This window comes from Watersipora subatra, chromosome 2 (assembly GCF_963576615.1).
Source record: "Watersipora subatra chromosome 2, tzWatSuba1.1, whole genome shotgun sequence".
Lineage (NCBI taxonomy): Eukaryota > Metazoa > Bryozoa > Gymnolaemata > Cheilostomatida > Watersiporidae > Watersipora > Watersipora subatra.
In genome coordinates, this window is record NC_088709.1 from 12,367,632 (window position 1) to 12,391,198 (window position 23,567).

The window sequence follows — 23,567 nt, forward strand, 5'->3', positions numbered from 1 at the left end:
TCTCCATGTTTTAATGGAGTTATCTTAACATGTTTTCCAAATAAAATGAATTAAATCTCCTCCTCAGTGAGCATGGTAGATGTGAATCAATGTTTTTTGTACATATCTGCTTATTTATTTTAATTTCAGTATTTTTAATTCGATCTTAAATCCTTTTATTCACCGGTAAATCATGACAACTACAACTGTAGAAAAAAAATATAACTCAGAAAATACTAACTAATTGTATTAGTTTATAGTTGTGTACAATATAATTTTTGCATTTGTGAAAAGGGAGTACAATTGTGTGTATACACAGACTTGTGTATGACTTATATGTCCATGTAAATAAAAGACTGTTTGACTTTATTTCAGTCTATTTGCTGTGCAACGTAGCTTCAAGTAACTTATTTAATTATAAAACACGCCAGCAGTCTAATCGCTGAAGCGGATAAACCTGAAAACAAGCGATTTAACGACATTGACTATGGCATAGATTTGTGTACTAATATTGTAATGAGCTGTACATTCAAATGAATCACCAGCTCGTATCGACCTGAAGTGACTCAGAACCGTCCAGCTCAGCTTGAGTCGTAGACAAAGAAGGAAGAGCCTACAGTTAAACTCAGATACAATATATAAGAGCGACGAAAAGGAAAGACAGAAGCAGTATGCGCCTGATAATGCGCTGTTATATTCCAGACAATATAAAATGTACACAAAGATACTCTATATATATAAATCTAAGTGTTTGTTTTTTTTTAAATCTTTTTATTAAACCCTGTGTCCAGTTAGAATGATTAAAATGTAGCAATAAAAAAAACCAAGTAGCAGATAATTTAATCTCAGAACCTCCCATTCACAAGGCGACAAGCTAACCTATTAAGCTAACCTATTAAGCTAACCAATTAAGCTAACCTATTAAGCTAACCTATTAAGCTAACCTATTAAGCTAACCTATTAAGCTAACCTATTAAGCTAACCTATTAAGCTAACCTATTAAGCTAACCTATTAAGCTAACCTATTAAGCTAACCTATTAAGCTAACCTATTAAGCTAACCTATTAAGCTAACCTATTAAGCTAACCTATTAAGCTAACCTATTAAGCTAACCTATTAAGCTAACCTATTAAGCTAACCTATTAAGCTAACCTATTAAGCTAACATATTAAGCTAACCTATTAAGCTAACCTATTAAGCTAACCTATTAAGCTAACCAATTAAGCTAACCTATTAAGCTAACCTATTAAGCTAACCTATTAAGCTAACCTATTAAGCTAACCTATTAAGCTAACCTATTAAGCTAACCTATTAAGCTAACCTATTAAGCTACAGGGATACAATTGATTATTTGGACAGATAGTCATTATCTGGGTTAAAATACTTATAGCGGCTCTGTATTACATACAACGCTACTTAAGCTTGGTCTTACAGGTCTTAATAGTAATTCTAGCAGTATGTATACTAGCTTACTAAAAGTAGCCAATATCAGCTACATTACCAGCCATTGTTTATAAGCTGTTTTCACCACCAGTGCAACGCGGTGCATTCGGCTAGTATATACTAAACTCAAACACACTGAGTTATTCTTCAGAGTTTTCATGTGGTGCTGTTGAACGAGTCTTGCAGGTTTCCTTCACAGTATATTTACTGCTCTTTGACAAATGATTTGCTCCCCGGCAAACAAGTGATGCAGAAGTAACGATTGCTAACAATTACCTTTGTGCTGATTCAGATTTCCGCATGTAAGTGAAGTGGCCTAGGCCTTGCTTGTTCCATCCGCTGTACAGATAATCACTTTAACAACACGAATGTTGATGAGACTTGTCATATATTTACACTCTGACCTAATTAATACATGATTTAAAAATTTTATGACCCACAAATGACCTATATATTTCTATTTTGCACAATAAACTTAAATATAGTTATGTTACAGTGCCGAAACGGGGTTATAATGCTACAAAAAACCTAAATAAAATTCTATCTCACAATGGAATTTGTTCTTGAACACAAAAATTTTAAATACAATTACAACTATGTAACAGGAACGAGCCAGCGCTTCTTGTGATATAGAGTTTCTGCTATTAACATAATAAAATACTACTCTAGAGACAAAACCAGTTATCTGGAAAACAGCGAAGAGGGCGTGTAGCCAGTGAGATTAAGAAGTTAATCTTTACTTGCAAAGCCAGTGGCCAAGAGGATTGCTGCTATTCTTGATGCTTTAAGACGACAAGCTTGCCGTTCAAATCTTATACTAGTATGATAAATATATGACCAAGTATTCATGCTGATGACTTGCTGCCATATTCTTTACGATGTGGCCACAACCAAAGCTGATGTAGGTTGTTAACATCACAAGTGTTCATAAACAGTTCTCCTGCATCTGAACCTTCTATACACAACTGAGATATACAATGCTTGATCAGTCCACTCTGAAACAAATAAAGGTCATTCAGAAAAAACTACGTACACTTGCCACATGGACTAATCGTTCAGTACTATGGAAAGGTTACAGTGAATCTTAATGAAAAAGAGGAAGTAAAAGTCTGGTTTGGTTACTCTTTTACTCTTTCACTACCACTACTATTACTAATGCTACTACAACTACTACTACTATTACTAATGCTACTACTACTTCTACTACTATTACTAGTACTACTATCACTACTGCTACTACTATCACTACTACTACTACTACTATTACTACTACATACTACTGCTACACCACTACTACTCCTACTACTACTGCTACTACTACTGCTACTACTACTACAGCTGATAGTACTACTACTATTACTACTACTATTACGATTACTATTACTACCACTACTGCTGCTACTACTACTACCACTACTACTAGAACAACTGATAATACTATTATTTCTACTACTACTCCTAACAGCACTGTTACTACCAATGTTCTTTTAGAGTTGCATAGAATCTGTTTGACTCATTAGTAAAATCACCTTATGAAAACTTACTGCAAAAAGCTTTTTGGAAACCTCACTGAAGTGCCTATAGGCTTTCACTCATAGGAATTTTTTTCTGTCACTAACTAGCAATAAATTTATGTTGGTCACTCTCTAATATATTTTTCACCTATTGAGTTGTTTATTATATTTAAGGCTTTGGTGATGCAGCAGATGCTTGATTCCTGGTTTAACGGAACTGCAACAAGCAGTTGTATTCTTTCTACTCCCACTACTAGTTGAAGTGTTCTATGACAAACATACAAAGTCAGCATCATCAAAAGTGAAATAGATTGGTTTTTTCATTCAAATATTAACTATTTTACAGCCAGAGCAAAATGTATAGTTCTGTTTAAAATAATAACTAACAGTACCAAAATTGACTTCATAGACTGCCTTTCAAACTTGCTGTTTTTGTTGCGTCAGACTAAACATACATGTAGATAAGGTGAGTAAACACTAAATAGCAGGTGACTAAAAACGTTTTCAATTCAGTCTGAATATCAGGCCCATAATCTTATAACGTGTTTCATAGAGAAAAGGTAGTTTTAGAAATATTTATAAAAAATACCAGTAGGCATTTTAATAGCCACCGAATCTTTGCTTAAAATTATCCGAATTTTCATTTTATAAATTATTTTGGGTCTGCTATTGGAATAGTATTAGTTTATAAGTTAAATAGTTTGATTATTTTTTGTACTATATTTTTTAATGAAATCAAACTTACCGAAAAACCTCTATTTGAACACCATCTTTATTTGAATTTTACCTCTAATAAAAAACCACCCTGTGAGAAGAGTTGAAAAATTGAGAGCCATTGCTTTCAAATAGAGGTTTTACAGTAACCATTTTATGGTAAACATTCTACTTGCCCCGCTAATGTTACTCGTTCACCTAGTGAATCTAATCTTCTCTTGTAAAATATGTGCTATATGTTTTATAGTTTATAAAGAGCATATCCATTTTTTGTCATTTAAGTCCTCTAACCTTTAATTTTTGTTTAATTTAATACAGAACTGAAAAAGTACTATCTAAAATACAGCCACGTTTAGTAATGTCTTATAATGAAAATGCATTTTTCAGTTTTTAACGCTTTGAGACAGTCATGTTTGAAACTAACAAAGTGACACACTAGTCCATGCTGGGTAAACTTCATGTTTGCATCTATGATCAGACATTTCCATCATGTTTTGAGTCTACAAAAGTGTAAATGAACAGCACCTAAATTGATTGATATTAAACCACCCCCCCCTCCCCCCTTCCCCAGTTTCCTTCATTTCCTTGACATACCTTTTGATACAGCCATTCCTGGTTTCCTTTCACACCATGACAAGCATATGTTTTCACTTTACCGCTGTTGGCATAGTCAAGACAGACCTCATCTCGTCTTATTTCTCCTATCTCACTCATCAACCAGAGCTGATTACCTTTGAGGCTGTCACACTTTTGAAAACCAATAGGCACGTCATCAGAGAGGTAGTCGGATGGTCCATCTAAGCAGTAGTTGTTAGCCTTATTTTGTATTTGCAGGTAAAAACCAGACAGTAGTTATTAGCTTTATTTTGCACCTGCAGGTTTGAATTAAGCAGTAGTTATTAGTTTTATTTTGCACCTGCAGGTAAAAACAGGCAACGGTGGTTAACTTTATTTTGTACGTACAAGTGTAACCCAAGAAGTAGGCTACATATTATTGTTTTCCGTACCTGCCGATATGTTTATTCATTGAGATGTTAGGGTATTTATAATGTACTAAGGTAAGAAAAGCAAAGAAGAGGTGACACAAGTTATCCATCAAACTTTACATGTAGTAACATGCATGCCAATTTGAAATCTGTGAATCGGGTGTTTCTTCTAGCAATTCACAGAAGTGTCCCACTGTTCAGCCACACAATAATATAAGACTACCTCTTCAAAGGGTTACTCATACCAAATCTTAAAAGATTTTTCAGAAAGTATAGATATTTCTATCGTTTGAAATTTTTTTGCTGTTTTAAGTGAACTGACATCCAAATGTTTTAAAATTAAAATCAACAAAACTGGGTACATCTTTTTTGTGTTTAACTGTGATACAGTTTTGTAAATTTTAACTGTGGAACATTCGAACATCCAGATCACCTAATCAACAAACAAAATATGAAATGATAAAAAATATCTGTAATTTCTGATAAAATATTTTCCAAATTGACCTAAGTAACCTGGCAAATATACAGGTTGAAACTCCCTTTATAGTTGTCAAAACTCTAAGCTACACGTAGATGTTCTATTTTTATGGAACATCCAACTCGCTCATCTCTGCCTATTGTACCTGATAATATGGGTTTAGAGGTAAAAAAATAAAATAAAATTTCATGAAACATACTTGGCCAGAGTGTATTGCTTGGTTTGGTATAAACCTTTCAGGATAAACATTTTTCAAATACCAGTCAAATGATTTACACTTCAATCTCTGCCTAAGCTTGATCCTTGAAGATATGTCTCCATAGTCTCCCTGAAATATGATAAAATGGTCACATTATATGCGTAAGGAGTTGTTGCTCCAATGCAACTAAGTGGCAGAGTGTCTTATTCAAGTGGGTGTTTAAAGAATTAGTGAGCATTTGGAATTGTGTCACCTTAATGAATCGCAAGTCACCGTAATGAAAAGTAAGCCGCCTTCATATATATAACGTCACCTTAATGAGTGGTAAGTCACTTTAATGAGTGGTAAGTCACTTTAATGAGTGGTAAATCCCTTTAGTGAGTGGTGAGTCACTTAAATGAGTGATAAGTCACTTTAATGAGTGGTAAATCACTTTAATGAGTGGTAAGTCATTTTAATGAGTGGTAAGTCACTTTCATGAGTGATACGTCACTTTCATGAGTGGTAAGTCATTTCCATGAGTGGTAAGTCACTTTCATGAGTAGCAAGTTACTTTAATGAGTGGTAAGTCAACATAGTTGGAGAAGTGTTGGTAAATCTATGTAATATTGAAATGTATACTTACTAGGTCCTGATTCAACCGCTCATAGTAGAAGTTCTTGTATTCATCCAGCCAGACCTCTGCCAGTCTTATGCTGTTCTTTTTTATTATGTTCGCTGCCTTCGCAAACTTATATGGTATCCGAGTTCTAAAATTAAGTGTCTATAAGTTATACTGACGCCTTTTCTGGATGTATGGGTGACATTTGCATTAGGTAATGAACATTTTTTTCTTAACATACAAAAACTTATGTTGTTTGCAGTGTTAATAATGATAAAGAAATAAAGCACTTCTGTAAATTTGGTACTTTATTAAGGTATTAGTAAAACTTTTCATTAACTTTTAACTTAAACTGATATTGGTGACCAACTTCTTGGTTGTTATATAGCAATCATAAGCCAGCTTTCAAAATGATTGCAAAAGAAATGCAACTGATTTGAGCAAATACTTTTGGACAGTAAAATTGTAAATTGTTCATAAATTCATCTTCTTTTTTTATTTTTTAAACTGCCAATCAAATGGGTTAATAATAGCTAATTAGAGGAGAAGGAAGAAACTGTCAAAACTTGAAATCTTGCTTGCAATTAAAAGCTGACCATAGCAGGTGATACAATTGGCAGTACTGGTAAATACAGTGGCCTCCTTAATGCTCCCTGAACATAGCAAGCAGTAAAACTAACAGTAGCGATAAATACAGTTGTTTCCTTAAGGGGATAACTGTACTTATAGGCACTGCCAATTTTATCACTTGCTATGGTCAGGGAGCATTAAGGGGGCTAATTTATTTATCAGGCCTGTTAAGCCAGGTTCCCATATACGTCGCTATTAGCGATGAAATGGGAACGTATGCGCCGAAGGCCGCCGAGGACCGCCGGTGGTTGCCGGCGGCATCGCAATAGTTTAGCGCTGTTCAAATTTTGCAAATGGTCGCAGGCAAAACATTCCCGAAATGCAATGTCCGGGTGAAGGTCACCATTATAGGAACGGCATGGCGAGCAAACATTTTATTTGATTACGCAATTATGTTTACGATATTATTAACGATGTGGCTTTATGTGAACATATCCCGCAGAGCCTAGCGTCTTACTGAGCAAGCGTTTTACTGTGCATGTTACCGCCGGAGTCTAGCAATTGATATGGGAACCGGGCTTAGTTTTATCCCATGCTCCGTTAAGGGAGCATTAAGGAAACAACTGTACTTATCGCTACTATTAGTTTTATTACAAGCTATGTTCAGGGAGCATTAATAATACATTACACATAAAGCATTTTATTCTCAGTATTAGTTTCGGCTGTTAACTCTGTGTCACTACTAGACTAGTAGTGACTAGTAGTACTAGTTCAGTGATTACATTTTAGTATAATGAATATATGGACATGCTCTTCAGTCTTGGCTAATAATTAAAATAGAAAGAATTGTTTGAGCAGAAATGGTTGTCTGTACGATCTTTCTAGATTTTTATAAAAAGCTAACCAAGATGAATAAGGCGCAATTATAGAACTTGAATACACACGAGTATGATTAAGTTGATGTGCTGGTTAATTAAATAAAACCTGATCTCACCTGAAAATATGACCAACACGTGAACAAGGGATGATTTCTAGGGTACCTCCACACATCCATATTCTAAATGATATCTCTAGATTCTCTCCACCCCAAATGTCCATCCCTGCATCATAAGTACCCAGCTCTACAAAGTAATCCTTGCTGATTGAGAAGAGGCCTCCAATCATTGTAGGGGAATGGACTGGTGCTACCTAGGACACAGAGATAATGACCAAACATAGAAACATATATGTCTGGTTGGAAACTTCAAAAGCTTCCTCCCTTGTAGAGCAGTTATATTTTTCTTTTCGTTAATAAGTTGATTTCTCAATTTTTACCCATGAGGTCTCAAACAATCCTCTGTATATACTTGCCAGTTTTCTAAATGTGGTATGTTTCTTTACATTTGGAAGGAAGTCACAATGTTTTTTCTAGTTCTCTGTAGTAGCTAATACCAATCAAAGTTGTAACTATTTTACATTTCTGTTTTAAGTTTGCAACTGGTTTTGTAAGAAATGTTATTTTATGTTAGATTTAGCATCTGAGTTTGCCCTGAGTACCTTTGATCTAAGCCCAAGATTGTAGCCAATGTGATATACCATCATACGTATGTAGTGACAACATGTATACTAACATACGCTGAAACAGTATAATGTACATTAGTATAGTCATTAGATATAACAATGACTGGTACTGAAAGCAACAACCAAACTTGCACCCGCTAATCATGATAAAGTTGTAACTAACTCCTGCCTGAGTGTAAAATAGTACGCATATGAAAAATTGCAATTTCAATTACTCAGTTTTAGCTAGTTCTACTTCTTTAGGCAATAACTATATTATTGTTGGTCATTGTCCATCCGTCTCTTTTTATGTCACAAAAGCTATCTTTATTCTCTAATTTGCATAATTATTCAGATGCTTTGAGAGGTGGGAGGTGGGAGGTTACAACAGTTGTTGAGCATGTCGTTGTAATAAGCTGAATGTCAGAGGTTTGAGCCCACATTTGAGCCCCATATTGGCCATAATATTAATCATCCCATTAATTGTGTATACATAGTTTTGTGATTGCATAAAAACTGGCACATTTGAAACAACTACTATAGTAACACAAAAATAAAGAACTTTACCATCCATACTGCTCTTAATCAGTCCTGATAGTTTAAAATTGATGTAAAAGTTATATTTGAATAGTGAGGAGCCTGTGAGTCTTTTTTAAAAGAAAATCAAATTAAGCTGATTTGAAATAGAAGGAACTAAAATTAAAATTGCAGCTCTCATTACAATGAATCAAATATACATATAACATAATCTGTTTTTCATTCATCGTTTACAAAAGTTTATGAATGGCTAGAGCGGAAACTATCATTCAGCTGGTTGCCTGGATATATACATAAATGTGGAGTTTTGTTGTTCTTCAGTATGTCCAGTTATAGCTATTATTAGAATAGCTGTAGCTGGACAACGCTGTCGCAATGTCATGGTGTACCATCATTTGAAGCCTAGGGCTTATTAGCAAGCCTACTGAAGTTTTCTATTGGCAATGTGCCAGGCTGATAGCAAATGTCAGGCAACTCTCATTACTTCTCGTTGTTTATAAGTTGATTTTAATACCATTTTCCATTGGCATTGTGCCAGGCTAATAGCAAGTAGTAGGCAAATTTCATCATTTCTCATTGTTTATAAGCTGATTTTTAATACCCGGGCAACGCCAGGAGGCACAGCTAGTTATCATATACAGGAGAGCTGTTTCGCTGTTTCTTAATTCTAATACAATCACCAGTTGGCAGTCTAGATGCAAGATAACTTAGTACATGCAGACAGACCCTGGTTCAATCTTTAACATCTCCTAATCTTTTTTAGCACAATACTTTTAACTATTTTACATTATCTATTACCTTATTTTTTCTTAGATTCTTCTCATTTTTTGGTGGAATATACCAAATGAAATGTAAATTCCAATCGAAGCCCCCGACATAAATGTCACTTCCACTAGTTGCTTTGTATTCTAGAGTCATGTTGTCAATTGTATTAATGTCTGGAGTTACAACTGTTGTTCTGTTGATCCGAATCTCATCTAGCAGAGGCTCCAACCACCCTGAAAGACAAAGGAAATGCTGAGCTGCTTTGGATGTATCACATTGTGTCAAAAAACAAATAGTTTGCTGTAGGATGCTTTAAATACAAAGGTTTTGTTCAAGAAAACTGGCAAATTTTTTATGGTGATTAAGAAATTTAAAGGTTAATTTTTTGCCAAAAAGTATGAGGTGGCTCAATAAAATTAGATAATAAAGTCCTGAAATGAGGAGTGCTAAAATAATTTCCCAAGTTTGGGACATTTACTATTTTATGACTGAACAGGGAGAAGTCATTTTTACATTACTTTAATAGAAGTGGTTCTACGCCAATTAAAGGTATCAATATCTTTCATGGCTTGTGTCCTCATTTTTATACGACGGTTTCAGGTTTTCAACTCATTTAATTCAAGTAACATAAATTAATTGCATACAAAATCTAACAATTATTTTGAAAATTTCATTGCCATCTACTTTAACAAATTATCCGCTTTCTCAGCAGAGAAAAGTATTTTAAACTTTATTTGTTAAACCCATTTATTTGATTTTACTGCTTACTGTTGTCCTTCCTTTCTTTTTATTTGTTTTGTTATAATTGTATAACATAATTTTAAAACATTCCTATTTAAAATGAAATTATTGCCAATATAATAATATATATATAATCAGGTATACATAAGTCATCAAAATTTCGTAACAGAATCTGTTAGCTGTCTTTTATGAATTATTTACAAATTGTGTTGCAGTGGTTGCAGAGCAAAACATTCATAATTTTATTGATGAAGACAGCATAATTCATAGGTAAGTTCCAGAAAAAAATGGATAAAGTTTCAAAAGAAAGACAACAGGGATAGATTATACCAAAAGGCTTAAAATGGCATTTACATTTGACCTATATTCTATTCACTTAACTTATAAGTCAATATAAACTGTATAAAAAACCAAAAGCTGATATACTTCTCAATTTTCTCAAAAGGAAAGTCGATATACTACCTATGCTAGTGGATAAAACTGTATAAAGTTCACACCCCCACATACCTTCAGTACACTCGATGTGTGAGTCTAAGAAAGTCAGCACGGCACCAGATGCTGCCTTGGCACCAGCCAGCCTAGATCTGATTAGACCTTCCCGCTTCTTCATTCTGATTATTTGCACTATACTTAGCTTGTCCATGTAATTTTGGAGTTGCTCACCCAAATGGGCTACAAACAGTTAATGAAAAATAAACAGTTATTGTTAAAATCAAATAAAGCTGTTCAAATGGTTGTTCAAATGTTGTTTAATGGTTGTACAAAAATTAATTTTAGACATGAAGTTTGAGATGTTTGAGGTGCTAGCTGTGTAATTGCTTGCAAATCATTGCTATGTGAACACTCTTCTTAAATAAGCTTAATAATATGATTTAAATATATTATACTTTAAATATGCTATACATAATATGAGGCAAATCAAGTTTTAAAAAGTGAACAACATCGACTTTTAGTAATTGGGCTATCTGACAGGAATGGCAACTTCAATAAAGCAAAACCAGACTAGTCGATCTTAATGGCATTTTCTATCACTTACATTTTATAACTTGATTAGCCAGATGCCAGGCTTTGCATGGGTGTTAAAAACAGCTTATAAAAGTGGCAGGTAATGTAGTTGCCTGCCACTTGCCATTAGCCTGGCGCATTGCCAATGAATAATGACCAAAGGCATTTTGTAACCTTTACCTTATATAACTTGATAAGAATATTTTAACACGCCGTCAATGTAGTTCATGCTACTGACATGGTTAATACTGCGGGTATGATTAATGCTACCGATATGGTTAATACTGCCAATATGGTTAATACTGTTGATATGGTTAATACTGTTGATATGGTTAATACTGCTGATATAGTTAGTACTGCTGATATGGTTAATACTGCCAATATGGTTAATACTGCCAATATGGTTAATACTGTTGATATGGTTAATACTGCTGATATGGTTAATGCTGCCAATATGGTTAATACTGCTGATATGGTTATTGCTGCCAATATGGTTAATACTGCTGATATGGTTAATACTGCCAATATGGTTAATACTGTTGATATGGTTAATACTGCTGATATAGTTAGTACTGCTGATATGGTTAATACTGCCAATATGGTTAATACTGCCAATATGGTTAATACTGCTGATATGGTTAATACTGTTGATATGGTTAATACTGCTGATATGGTTAATGCTGCCAATATGGTTAATACTGCTGATATGGTTAATGCTGCCAATATGGTTAATACTGCTGATATGGTTAATACTGCCAATATGGTTAATACTGCCAATATGATTAATACTGTTGATATGGTTAATACTGTTGATATGGTTAATACTGCTGATATGGTCAATATTGCTGATATGGTTAATACTGCCAATATGGTCAATATTGCTGATATGGTTAATACTGCTGATATAGTTAGTACTGCTGATATGGTTAATACTGTTCATATGGTCAATAGTGCCGATGTGGTTAATACGCTTTACCTTGCCAACTTCTCAATCTAATCGATGAATTAATTTGATAACTCAAGCTCTAAGTAGCTGAATAAACAAATTATATTCTCAATCAAATAGTTGAAATAATTAAACTATTTAATTAAATAATATTAAATAAATTGTATTAAATAAATTTAAATAGTGATCTATCAAAAATTCAGCTTTTGTAGTCAATTGTCCTAAAAAGAAATTCAGTATAAGTTAGTAAACTGTTTGAAACATGATATTCATTTAGTTACCGAGATGGTCAATAGAACTCACTGTAAAACACCCGATAACAGCCCAAATTATCTTTTTCATTATCATTTGTGATTAGAGATTAATTAGGAAGCAATACTGCAAAGTCGAACTATACAGAGATAAGCTTACATCATTCATGGTTAACTAAAAACGTTTTTTAGTGAAAAGGTAATTTATCCCTCATTTCTTGTGTAAATTAGTAAGAACGAGGTAATATCAAAACATTGCAATCTACATAGATATAGCCATAAGCAGGTGCTTCAAGTACTCTCCATTTAAAACTGTCACTAAGACACTTACGCATATCAGAGAAATCATCAACCAGAATAATCTCCTTGAGAAGTTTAGAATCGGATCTGTCTATAACACTGTGTACTGATCGTAGCAAGACTGACCAGGCCTCGTTATGAAAGCACATGATCACACTTGTGTCCGGTAGATCCTTTGCATATATCTTTGTTTTACACCTGCAGTTAAAACTTATATCTGAACTACGAGTAGCACCTGCTAACTTTCATAAGGTAAATACGGTATTTTGGTAAGGTAATACTAAAATAAATTAATTAAAATACTGAAATAAAATAAATTTGTAATACTACAGAAAAAATAGCTATATTTATTTAAAACTATTTCAGTTTCCTTACAATAACAATCGGGAGGTTTTAATTCTTTGAATTTTGCCAGCAGTTTTTTTCAAAAATCCTGAGTAATTAGCAGCAAAAATATTCTAACACTTTTGTCTCTGGTATGATTCGTCGTTTTTAGGTAGCAACAAAAAGTGAAAATGCAAAAGATACAAACAAAAAAGCATTAATTAAAAGACAATAAAAATATAAAAATTAACATACCAATCAATAAATAGAAATGACAGAATGAAAGCGGAAACCAGAAATCAGAAATTAAAAAACCAGAGAGTTTATGAGATAGTTTGTTAGCTAAAAACCTTACTTGGTGGCAGACAATAAAATAAAAATATGAAATGTGTTTTTTATATAATATATTTCAATAAAGTGTCAATATTGCTGTATAGAAATGGAAAAGCCAAATCGACATCTATGAGGTTGAGAAAGCCACACACCCAATCTTAACAGGATTATGTACACAGTGTAGAGAGAAATATGAACACTAGAGCTGACACTATGAACAAGGTAAATTTCTAAAGAAAAGTACTTTACTAAGAACGGATTACTTTGTTTATGTCAGGAGAAAAAAGAGTAAATGAATAATGTTAAAAATTTGGAAAAAAGAACAAATAAAAGCTGAAAATTGTTTGACAATTAGTCTTATAGTAGTCGGAAGTTTAAGATATCAAGCCAGAGTTTTATTAATAGTCTTCAGTGTGGTTGTCTTCAACAGAACTGCTCAAATCTCCAGGCTAACCAGCTCGACTAGCAAGGTACTAGTAAAAGCCAAAGGACCTTCATTAGCAAGAGGGCATCTGACCTCAACCAAATTATGCCTCAGTCAATTTAAATATGAGAATAGAGGAATTTGTCAAAATGGAAAGTTTTGTGATGATGAAAAGAACATGCAAAATATTTGTCAGTGAAGTTGTAAGAGTTATGGGACCATTTGATTTTGCCCAACAAAAAGGCAAAACTAAGACAGTCAAAAAGGGTTATTTGACATATGCGATGTTTCAAGTTTTTGCTTTAAAAGAGCCTTATATTGTATGCATGTGAATAGGTGTTTTTTCTACATTTCACTAGAACAACTTTACGGACTAATGGCAGAGCAACAAAAGATAGATGATTTTCAGTTGCCCTCTGTTACCGCACTACTGACAATACTGTTTCTAACAGAAGGCAGCCTAAAACACAAATTTCTACAGCATGAGGACCTGAAGCTCATTTTTGCTAACAGCAAACACAAAACTTTATTTGCTAGAAACTAGAAATTTCCCTGTCATACAGCCCACGACCAAAGTGATATTCCACTGTCATACAGCCCACGACCAAAGTGATATTGGAAAAAAGAAAGGGTACTGATGGTTGAGCAATGCAATATTAGCAGTCAAATGGCACTGCAGTGCAATAGGATAATTGCAATGGTAGCTGTAATGTACTGGGTGTGGGTGTTATTATGTACAACAATTAGCAATAATGAAAGGAAAGGATTGTATGTTTATATACATGTATCTCCCCCTGCAATAGGAGAAATGCAATATTAGAAGTAAAATGCATTGATATTGTTAGAATAACCAATATTAGTAATATAGTAATACAGTAATAATAGAAAACCAATGCACAATTTTGTTTACATTTCAAAACGTCATAGCTAACAAGATCAAGAAGTTGTGATATTTATATAGATTTTTAGAAAATCTATTTAACAAAACTATTTAGAAAAAATAATAGCAGTAACATATTGCCCATCATCGATGTTGTTAGTGTGACTATAACACTTCAATAGTCATCCAAACTTATAATTAAATATTGTAATAATCTCATAAGAATCGTTAGAAAAAAATATCATCGTCGTGTCCTTTACCTTCACTGCGTTGGACATCAGTTAGAATATCAAAGTACTCAAAAGTGTATAAAATGTCAGTTACTTTGAAATTGGCAAAAAAGAAACGATTATATTTCAGTACTCCTACGTTAATTACAGAAACCTTCGGCAATTCGACAATGCTATAGACTGATGAAATGTGCACGTTATTTTTTCATGAAATGCACACGACTTAATGGTTCTATTCTCTGTCGCTCGGCGCTTCAATTACCGGTCTTAATTTTGATAAAAGTAAGGTTTGGAAGTTTTAATAACGATTTTCGGCCAAATTAATCTGTCTATTTGTGTATAATCTGTTCAGATGGGTAAGTTTTAAGATACTGTTGACACTTTTCAAAGACTTGGTAATATATTTAAATAGGTTTATATGTGTTTTGTATCGTTATTATACTTAAACGACTCAACAAAAAATGGTTGAATTTGTTAATGAGATTTCGGTACAAGGGTTTGTAACGTTGTTGATGAATAATTTTCGGGAGTTGTGTGCACATGCATTTATCATAAAACTTTCAAACATTCGCTCCGCTCGTTTGGTCGTGGGATAAAAATTGTTTTACTCTACATTTGGGATATGATAGTTCCAAACTATACAATAAACAAAAATGAAACATTAATTTGTCATTTACTAGCTTTTGCTTGCTAATGAAACTGCGTTTCTGCACCTACCCGAAGCAAACTGGCCAAAGTATGAAGCAAATGACTTGGCCAAAATAAAGAATGGAAGGCCTTTTAGCTTTTTTATCTAAAAACCTCTTTCAATAGTCAAAGCAAATTTTCTACCGAAAGTGTCTCGTAATTTCAAAGTTTCATATGCTGAGTCTTTTGTTAGTAAATATATTTAGTATTCTTAGTATAGTATAGCTCTAAAGGAGTTTGACTTATCAGGCTAACTGCTTCTTATAAACAGCAGGAGTCACCAGCTAGAGTGCCATTAACAGCTTTACTTTCACAAATGATCAGCGGAAAAAACTATAACATAAAGATGGGAATTGATTAATTTTTTGGAGGAAACATGTGACTTTAAAAAAACAAAACATTTTTGCCATGACAAGAAGCATGAAAAAATTGTTGAACATCAACAGGTTTATTTGCTTAGATTAACTGAAAAGCTAAGAGTGTGGTGCTGGTTACAAAAGGGCAGAGCTGATGCATAATCAGCCAATAGTTGGTATTCTAAATTCCAAAGTAACATCCACAAGTAGCAGATCATAACCATCTGGTTTGTGAGACAATCAAAAAAATACATTTTTTCAAAATAATTCTCTGTTACTTTTTTTTTTTGTTACAGCTAATTGAGATCCCAGTTTTGGGAAAAAAACAAAATAGATTAATATTTTGATATTAAAAATTTGAGAAAGCATGGGGATGTGAAAAATATTTTAGATGCTCTGATGAATGCTATCAAAATGCACATTTTATTAGCAAGAAACTCAAAAAGATAACATTTTACGTTAGAAATGTCAAAAAAAGGATGGAAAATAGATGTGTGGAAGTGAAATGTGGATAGCAATTAAACCAACTTGTAGGAAAAACTCACAAATATTTGAATGGCTTGAAGCAGGTAAATATTTGAATGGCTTGAAGCAGGTAAATATTTGAATGGCTTGAAGCAGGTAAATATTTGAATGGCTTGAAGCAGGTAAATATTTGAATGGCTTGAAGCAGGTAAATATTTGAATGGCTTGAAGCAGGTAAAATGATAATGAAAACTAGTAAACAAGATGAACAACAAAAAATCCCAAAAGAATTAGAAAGTTTCTAGATTCAAGTCTAGATTACAGGCACGCTAGACAAATTATGAATAGAAAGTTTTATAGGGCTGTTGATAAATATTAAAAGACTAACCAGCAAGCTTTAAGGTTTAAATCATGACAATAATAATAAATAATGAAAATATTATTTCTTTTCTGTCATTCATGATTTTAAGATTAGACTATGTATGAAACAGTGTTTAATATTATTTAAGGACCAAACTATGTGAAAGCAAGCTTTATACATATTTATAGCATTTTGAGAAACCTCAGATGCCATATACCAAATAAATATTTACTTAGATATTGTTTGTATAAAATTGTATTTGAATCGGATTGCAGTCAAAGTTACACTCTATTTAAAACTAGTTTAAAGGATCTCCTATGCACCAGTTACACAAAATGATACAGTTTCTGTAGCTTTATTATGGAACAGTTTTATTTTATTGAGTTTCTAAAAGCAAACTTTTTCTCTAAATCTTATTGGTTTGTAAATAATTTGATGAGCTAAAGAATTGTGTAAATGAATTATTTTGCACTTTAAAAGATATGTAGGAATGTTCATCATGAAAACTCATTTGTACAGAAAAATTGAAATAACAGTCTGAATTAGAAATTAGTCAGAAACCAGGAAAATTTGACACTTAGATAATTGCAACCTATCGAAAAAGCACAATATCAAAATAATGCATTATAGTTATTAATTAATTAATGCCTGGTGTAACACAGTTAACAACAAATTTTTTGCCAGAAAATTTATATTTTATCAACATATACATCATCTAACATTCTAGCTTTCAAATGAAGGTGTTTGTTTGTTTCTGTGTAATTAGTACTACGCCGGCTGCTGTGCCTAATACAGCTCTACACTGATTGCAATAGCTTTGCTGCCCATGTGAGTTTAAACATTTTTTCTGACCAACATTGTAAGCTTAATGCAGACTGAAGTGTTTAGCTTAAAGCCATGGAAGTTTGGTATTTGGTAGGAGTATGTGTACAATTATGCCATAGTATAGCCAGTTGAATGATGTGTGTATTAGATAAATAGCTGTTAGCAGAACTGGAGGTATTAAATTCCAATCCAGTGCGCAGTGGATTTTTTATTTCTAAAACTTTGTTGCTATGACTCGGCACACATACAGATCAACAAAAACAAGCAAACACTAAGACTTATATACTTATAGATTACATTCAAACATTGGCCAAGACCTAAATAATTTTAACCTTTATTTTGCAGTTTCAATTTGAAGATTCTGGTTCTATGCAGGATTCTTTTAACTGTTCAAGCCAAAAGCTTGCTCTATACATATATAATCTATCTATGTGAGTATTTATCATTTCTAAAGTTAATATAGGTTTGACTAAATTCTCACGCATTCTTTCCTCAGGTTTTAAAGGCATGGGAAACCCCTCGTATAACTACTCGCCATAGCAGCTAAATTATTTGGCACATATCCAACCTTTACAGTAATTTTATGGATGGTTAAAAGATGCCTACCTAGCAACTTACTAAAAGTATTTTCACGGAAAAAAATAACAGCTAGTATATCCGTTTTGAGTTTTTAAAGATTTGGGATCTGACCTCTGGAACCTGCAAAAAGCTTTTAAACTTTTTCATACAAAAAATATTTCAAGTTTTTACAGAGCAGATAACTACTAATAATTTAAGATATTGCAAGCAAAGATGGTGATAGTTCTACAAGCTAAAATTAAAACAGCAGAAAATATTTGAAGTTGTTCTTTTTATTGCAATTTGCAATTTCAAATGATGTCTACTGCTCTTTCCGATCATAAGCCTTTGTAGTTGACTTATGAGAAGCAGTTTACTGTATGAATAATATTTGATTGGGTGAAATGAGTAATCTTCATTAGACAGATAACAGTTTCCATTGCAGTTCCTTCTATTTGAAATCAGCTTCATCAGAGATTTTTTCAAAAAGAACTCACGGACCTCTCATTAATAAAAGGCAACTTTTAAATCGGTGTTAAATTGTAAGAAATGAAAAGGCACAGTATAGATGTCATCACTTTATTTTTATGGTACAACAGCATTGGCTGTAAATTTGTGAACTTTCATGCAATTACAAAATTCTGTACATCAATTAATGAGATGACAAAAATGTTGGCCAATATGAAGTTTAAATCCATGCGACTTACTAAACGGATGCTTTAATCAACTGAGCTAAGGAGCCACCTTCCGACACGTCAGAACAATGGTTCTAATCAGAGAATATAGATTGATATGTGGCAGAAAAGCAAATAGACAGGCGCACAGACCGGCTGACAGACAGACAGACAGACAGACGAGTGGAAAATTTTAATAATGATATATATAAAATATTAAAAAAAAATTTTAATTTTTATAATTTTTTTTAAATATATATAACAAAGGTTTATTATGTCTCATTGTATAAAGGCTTACACTAATCGTATTAAGACTTTAATATTATTATTTTTAATTATTTAATATTAAGTCTTGTAATATTAAACACACATTTAATTTGCTGCCATTTGCTGTCAGTTGCTGTAAGTGCTGCCAATTAGCTACTATGAAAATACGAGCTGATTGCTGTTCAGTTTAATTAACTGCTCGTAACAGGCAACCACTAGAGAGAAGATAAGGAATAAACTACAAAGTGCACTAAGGTTGGATGAATTTGACATTTGATAATAAACATTATCTTGCCAGGCAAAAAGGAACAAGTACTCAAGTATATATTGTGTTAACTACAGATGGTTTTTAGAGTTAATATACAAGAATATTAAAGCTTTTACCTGTTTAAACAATAAAAAGTCACACATATGTTTTAAGATGATCAATTTAGAGTGTAAAAATGTCAATTTGATGTTTATTTGACTTGTTTCAAGCTCGCTCTGAGTAGAGTTTAATTTAGCACTTGGGGATATACAAGCAGAAATTTTTACATAAAATCTTATAAATATACAGTGACTATATATTCCATCTTAGTTAGTATATGTGAGAGTAATTTAATTGTCCATATAAACAAATCACAAAGTCTATCTTTCAGTCTTTTCAGCTTTAGTCGATTAGTATCTAACCATGAAAAATCCGTATCGCAGAAGATTTGATCTCGGAATCTCCCTTTATCAGGCAACAAACTAACCGATTGAGCTATTAGAGTTGCAGTGGATTCACTGGGCAATATGAGTCATTATCTAATTATTTAGGCTAAATTACGCATAGCACTCTGTGTTGCTATGTTTAGCAATAAGGATACTTGCTTACTCAAATTAGCCATTGGCAATATGCTAGGCTAATGGCAAGTGGCAGGCAACTACATTACCTGTCACTGTTTATATGCTGTTTTTAATATCCGTGCAACGCCGGACATTCGGCTAGTAGATATATAAATCTAAGTATTTGTTTGTCTGGTTATAGAAATAAAACATGCACTCTTGCAGCACGTGTTAGCATTAGGAATAAAAACACTGCTTTGTACTGCAACTTGAAACAGAAACACTGGTTTTGCGGACAAACGCCCCAACCTTTATACTATACTCCATACTATAGAATAATTGGGATATACTCATTACATCTGCCTGTCTTCAATGGTGCAGGAAACTGCCAGTGTACTAAAAAAAATATGTCCCAAAACCTCCTTAAACCTCTATAAAAGTATGTGTATATAGCATAAAGTTAATTGAACTTACAGCAGAAACAGAAATAAAAAAAATACTTGGTAATTTAAAAATTAGAATGGTAAATGTTGTATATCTTGATTCAAATTAGAAATTTTATGCAACTTTTTTTACTACTCAATTAACACCTGGCATCCAGCTAGTTAAAAATACAAACCCACATTTCATCTTATCTAGTACATGTACAGGTAAATTCAATTACAGGTAAGTTGAAGAAAATACTTGAACTACACGTAAATCTACCAGTGCAAAATCAGTGGTTATACACACTCACAGAGGGTCTCTTATATCTAAGAGCTGTCTGTGCACAGATATCTGGTCACTGGCAAACTCATTGAAGTTATTATTCTTCAGGCCTCTTTCATATCTCTCTTTATCCTTTTGACTGAGGTCTTCCTCGTTGATCATCACACCTTTTCCTAGTTCTCCTGAAACATATAAAAAACAGATTTATCAGCTGTACACTTTTATTTGTCATAATTATACGTAATACATAAACATCTTCAGAAAGCATATCTTATGAAAATCAGAACATAAACGGTAAAGTATTTCATTTTCAGTTAATTCATTTACATTTTTTGTCATAGATAGGTATGAACCTTGTTATGGTTTTGGTTATTTTAATTTATAAATAAGGCATTAAATGAAATCCTATTTCTGCGTAACTCTGACTAGTCATTCTCTCTCTTTTAACTTTTACTGGTGAAATAATTCCATTTCGTCACACATGCATACACACGCATGCAAACTCCTGCACAACACAGCATAGCACGTAATACCATACCACACCACATAAAAAACACACACATACGCATACGCACACGCACGCACGCATGCATGCACACACACACGCAGGAATACACATGTACGCACATGCATGCACACTCATGCTCACACACGCACGCGCATGTACTTTACATACTCTTTCAACCTCTGATAATTTACAAGACTCACTATTTAATGATATTCTTAAAGTTTTGCTAATGTATACATCATGTATGCACAGTTTGAAAGACAAATTGCTGGAGTTAGCGTAAACCCAGTTTAGTACAGTTAACCTATGAAGGAACATCGTTTGTCATAGAAAAATGTTTTTTCTACTGAAAACTGATACATTGAAATTTTTGTGATTTGCTTACAATACTATGACTATCAACATCTGCTTACTTGAAAGATAGAAAAGTCTTGCTTCAATATATCAGTTTGAAAAAGTTATGTTGATGTTTTATTTTGGAATCATTATAGACTAGTTCCTATCACTTCTTACCCGGAAGACGAGGATTAGCGACGGCTTTACTCATCTGGGAAAGAAGAGATAAAGGTCCGACATTACTGTTTGAGTTTACATACTTGAAAAAACTGTCTTCTGGCTTTTTTGGTTTATGTAGGGAGGTAGGAACTTCTACAATCTTTGACACTTGCTTTGGTTTGTAAAACTCATGATGATTTGTTTGAGTTTCAGACCTGAAACCAAGATCCAAAGCTAGCCTCATCAAGGAAATGAAAATAGCAAACTCTATGTGGCTCATGCAGATATTAAAATGAATACTAATGTGCTTAAAATCACAACAAGTGACTTCATTAGACACAAAGTATACAGCCTAATTGTATAATTTAAACTTTTAACAGGAAATTAAAAAAACCCGACTGAGATCCTCTAATTTCTCTACAAGAAAACAAATCACTAGAGTGCAAAGCAATGAATGTATATATTTTTAAATATATATCAATACAGTCAAGAGTAGGCATACAATCAATTTCATATAATGATTTTTCCAGGTGCTCTGCTCTTGGTCGCTTCTGCTGCATCTTTAATAGCTTTTCACCTTGGTTTGGCTTTGCTCCTTGGTAGTACGGTCAACTCGCCAGTCAACCCTTGGCCGACTGGAAGTATTACTAGGGATCATAATATTTGTTGAGTCAAGGTTTGGCCCTGTTGCGGCATCGGTCACCTCGGGGTCGGCTTCTCTCTCTGATCTGGCTCTGGCTGTTGCGATCGTTACCCACAAAAGCAATAACTTACTAATGTGGCTATGAAATGCCTAATCAGTTTTATAACAGTTTAAAGGCTGTTAACTTTTATCGCTAGTTTCTTGCTGAAAAGGCAAACAACTTATTAAAATAAAAACAATTATTAAAAGTAATACAATTATAAGTCAAAATAAAAATCATTAAAAGTTGATTTTATATCCGCCAAGAGTCATATACTTCAATTGATGAAAAAAGAAAAGCTGGGTTCTACAAACTCTGCTTTTAGTACAAATACGTAAGCAATAACTGTACAAATGATTACGATTTTGTGAACGTTGATCAGTCTAGTTAGAGTATTTACTAGGTGATAGGCAGACAGTTTCATGTAATTATTACATGCTAGTTGTTATTATCAGAATGCTGTCACTGTCAGCATCTATTATTATTACCAACTTATAACTCACCTTCTTAGCTCCAATGGTTTACCATCATGATTAGCACTTCCCATAAAGATGACACAAATGAGAAACCATATTATTGTAGCATAAGCTATAAGCTTGATGAAGAATTGGATGGTTTTTATCCTTGCCATTTTCAAAACCATATCAAGCTTTATTGAATATAAGTAACAGAATCAAAAACCAAACACTGTCTACATGCAACCAAGTTAATATTATTAGCTCATGACCCTAGTAGCTGTAACAGTGAGTGATTTACTACAAAAGGATACCGGTCAGTATAGTCTTATCAGTAAATATGTGGCTGTTAGTTACATGATAAGGTAGCTAAAACAACAAATTAACATGTCGCGATATTATTAGTAATGCATTTAGGCCTAACACTGAAGTATGTATTGATATTTTAGCCTTAAATTGTGATGTTTTAGCTTTTAATATCCTCAAGCTAGCCATTAATTTTTGAGTTTAGATCTGAATCTATCTCCATGTTTTAATGGAGTTATCTTAACATGTTTTCCAAATAAAATGAATTAAATCTCCTCCTCAGTGAGCATGGTAGATGTGAATCAATGTTTTTTGTACATATCTGCTTATTTATTTTAATTTCAGTATTTTTAATTCGAACTTAAATCCTTTTATTCACCGGTAAATCATGACAACTACAACTGTAGAAAAAAAATATAACTCAGAAAATACTAACTAATTGTATTAGTTTATAGTTGTGTACAATATAATTTTTGCATTTGTAAAAAGGGAGTACAATTGTGTGTATACACAGACTTGTGTATGACTTATATGTCTATGTAAATAAAAGACTGTTTGACTTTATTTCAGTCTATTTGCTGTGCAACGTAGCTTCAAGTGACTTATTTAATTATAAAACACGCCAGCAGTCTAATCGCTGAAGCGGATAAACC

The 23,567-nt window shown here is 33.1% G+C and overlaps 1 protein-coding gene across 1 annotated transcript; it reads right to left on the reverse strand.

The window, feature by feature from the left end:
- Positions 1–517: 517 nt before the first annotated feature.
- LOC137387955 (polypeptide N-acetylgalactosaminyltransferase 5-like) lies at positions 518–22,784 on the reverse strand. The gene is made up of 11 exons (XM_068074472.1): positions 22,657–22,784; positions 21,609–21,685; positions 20,496–20,652; positions 12,600–12,766; positions 10,574–10,738; positions 9,359–9,558; positions 7,479–7,672; positions 5,939–6,062; positions 5,318–5,442; positions 4,245–4,482; positions 518–592 (listed from the first exon to the last, which is right to left on the reverse strand). The coding sequence occupies exons 1-11, from the start codon at positions 22,782–22,784 to the stop codon at positions 518–520; spliced, it is 1,650 nt and encodes a 549-aa protein (XP_067930573.1).
- Between the last annotated feature and the right edge of the window lie 783 nt (positions 22,785–23,567).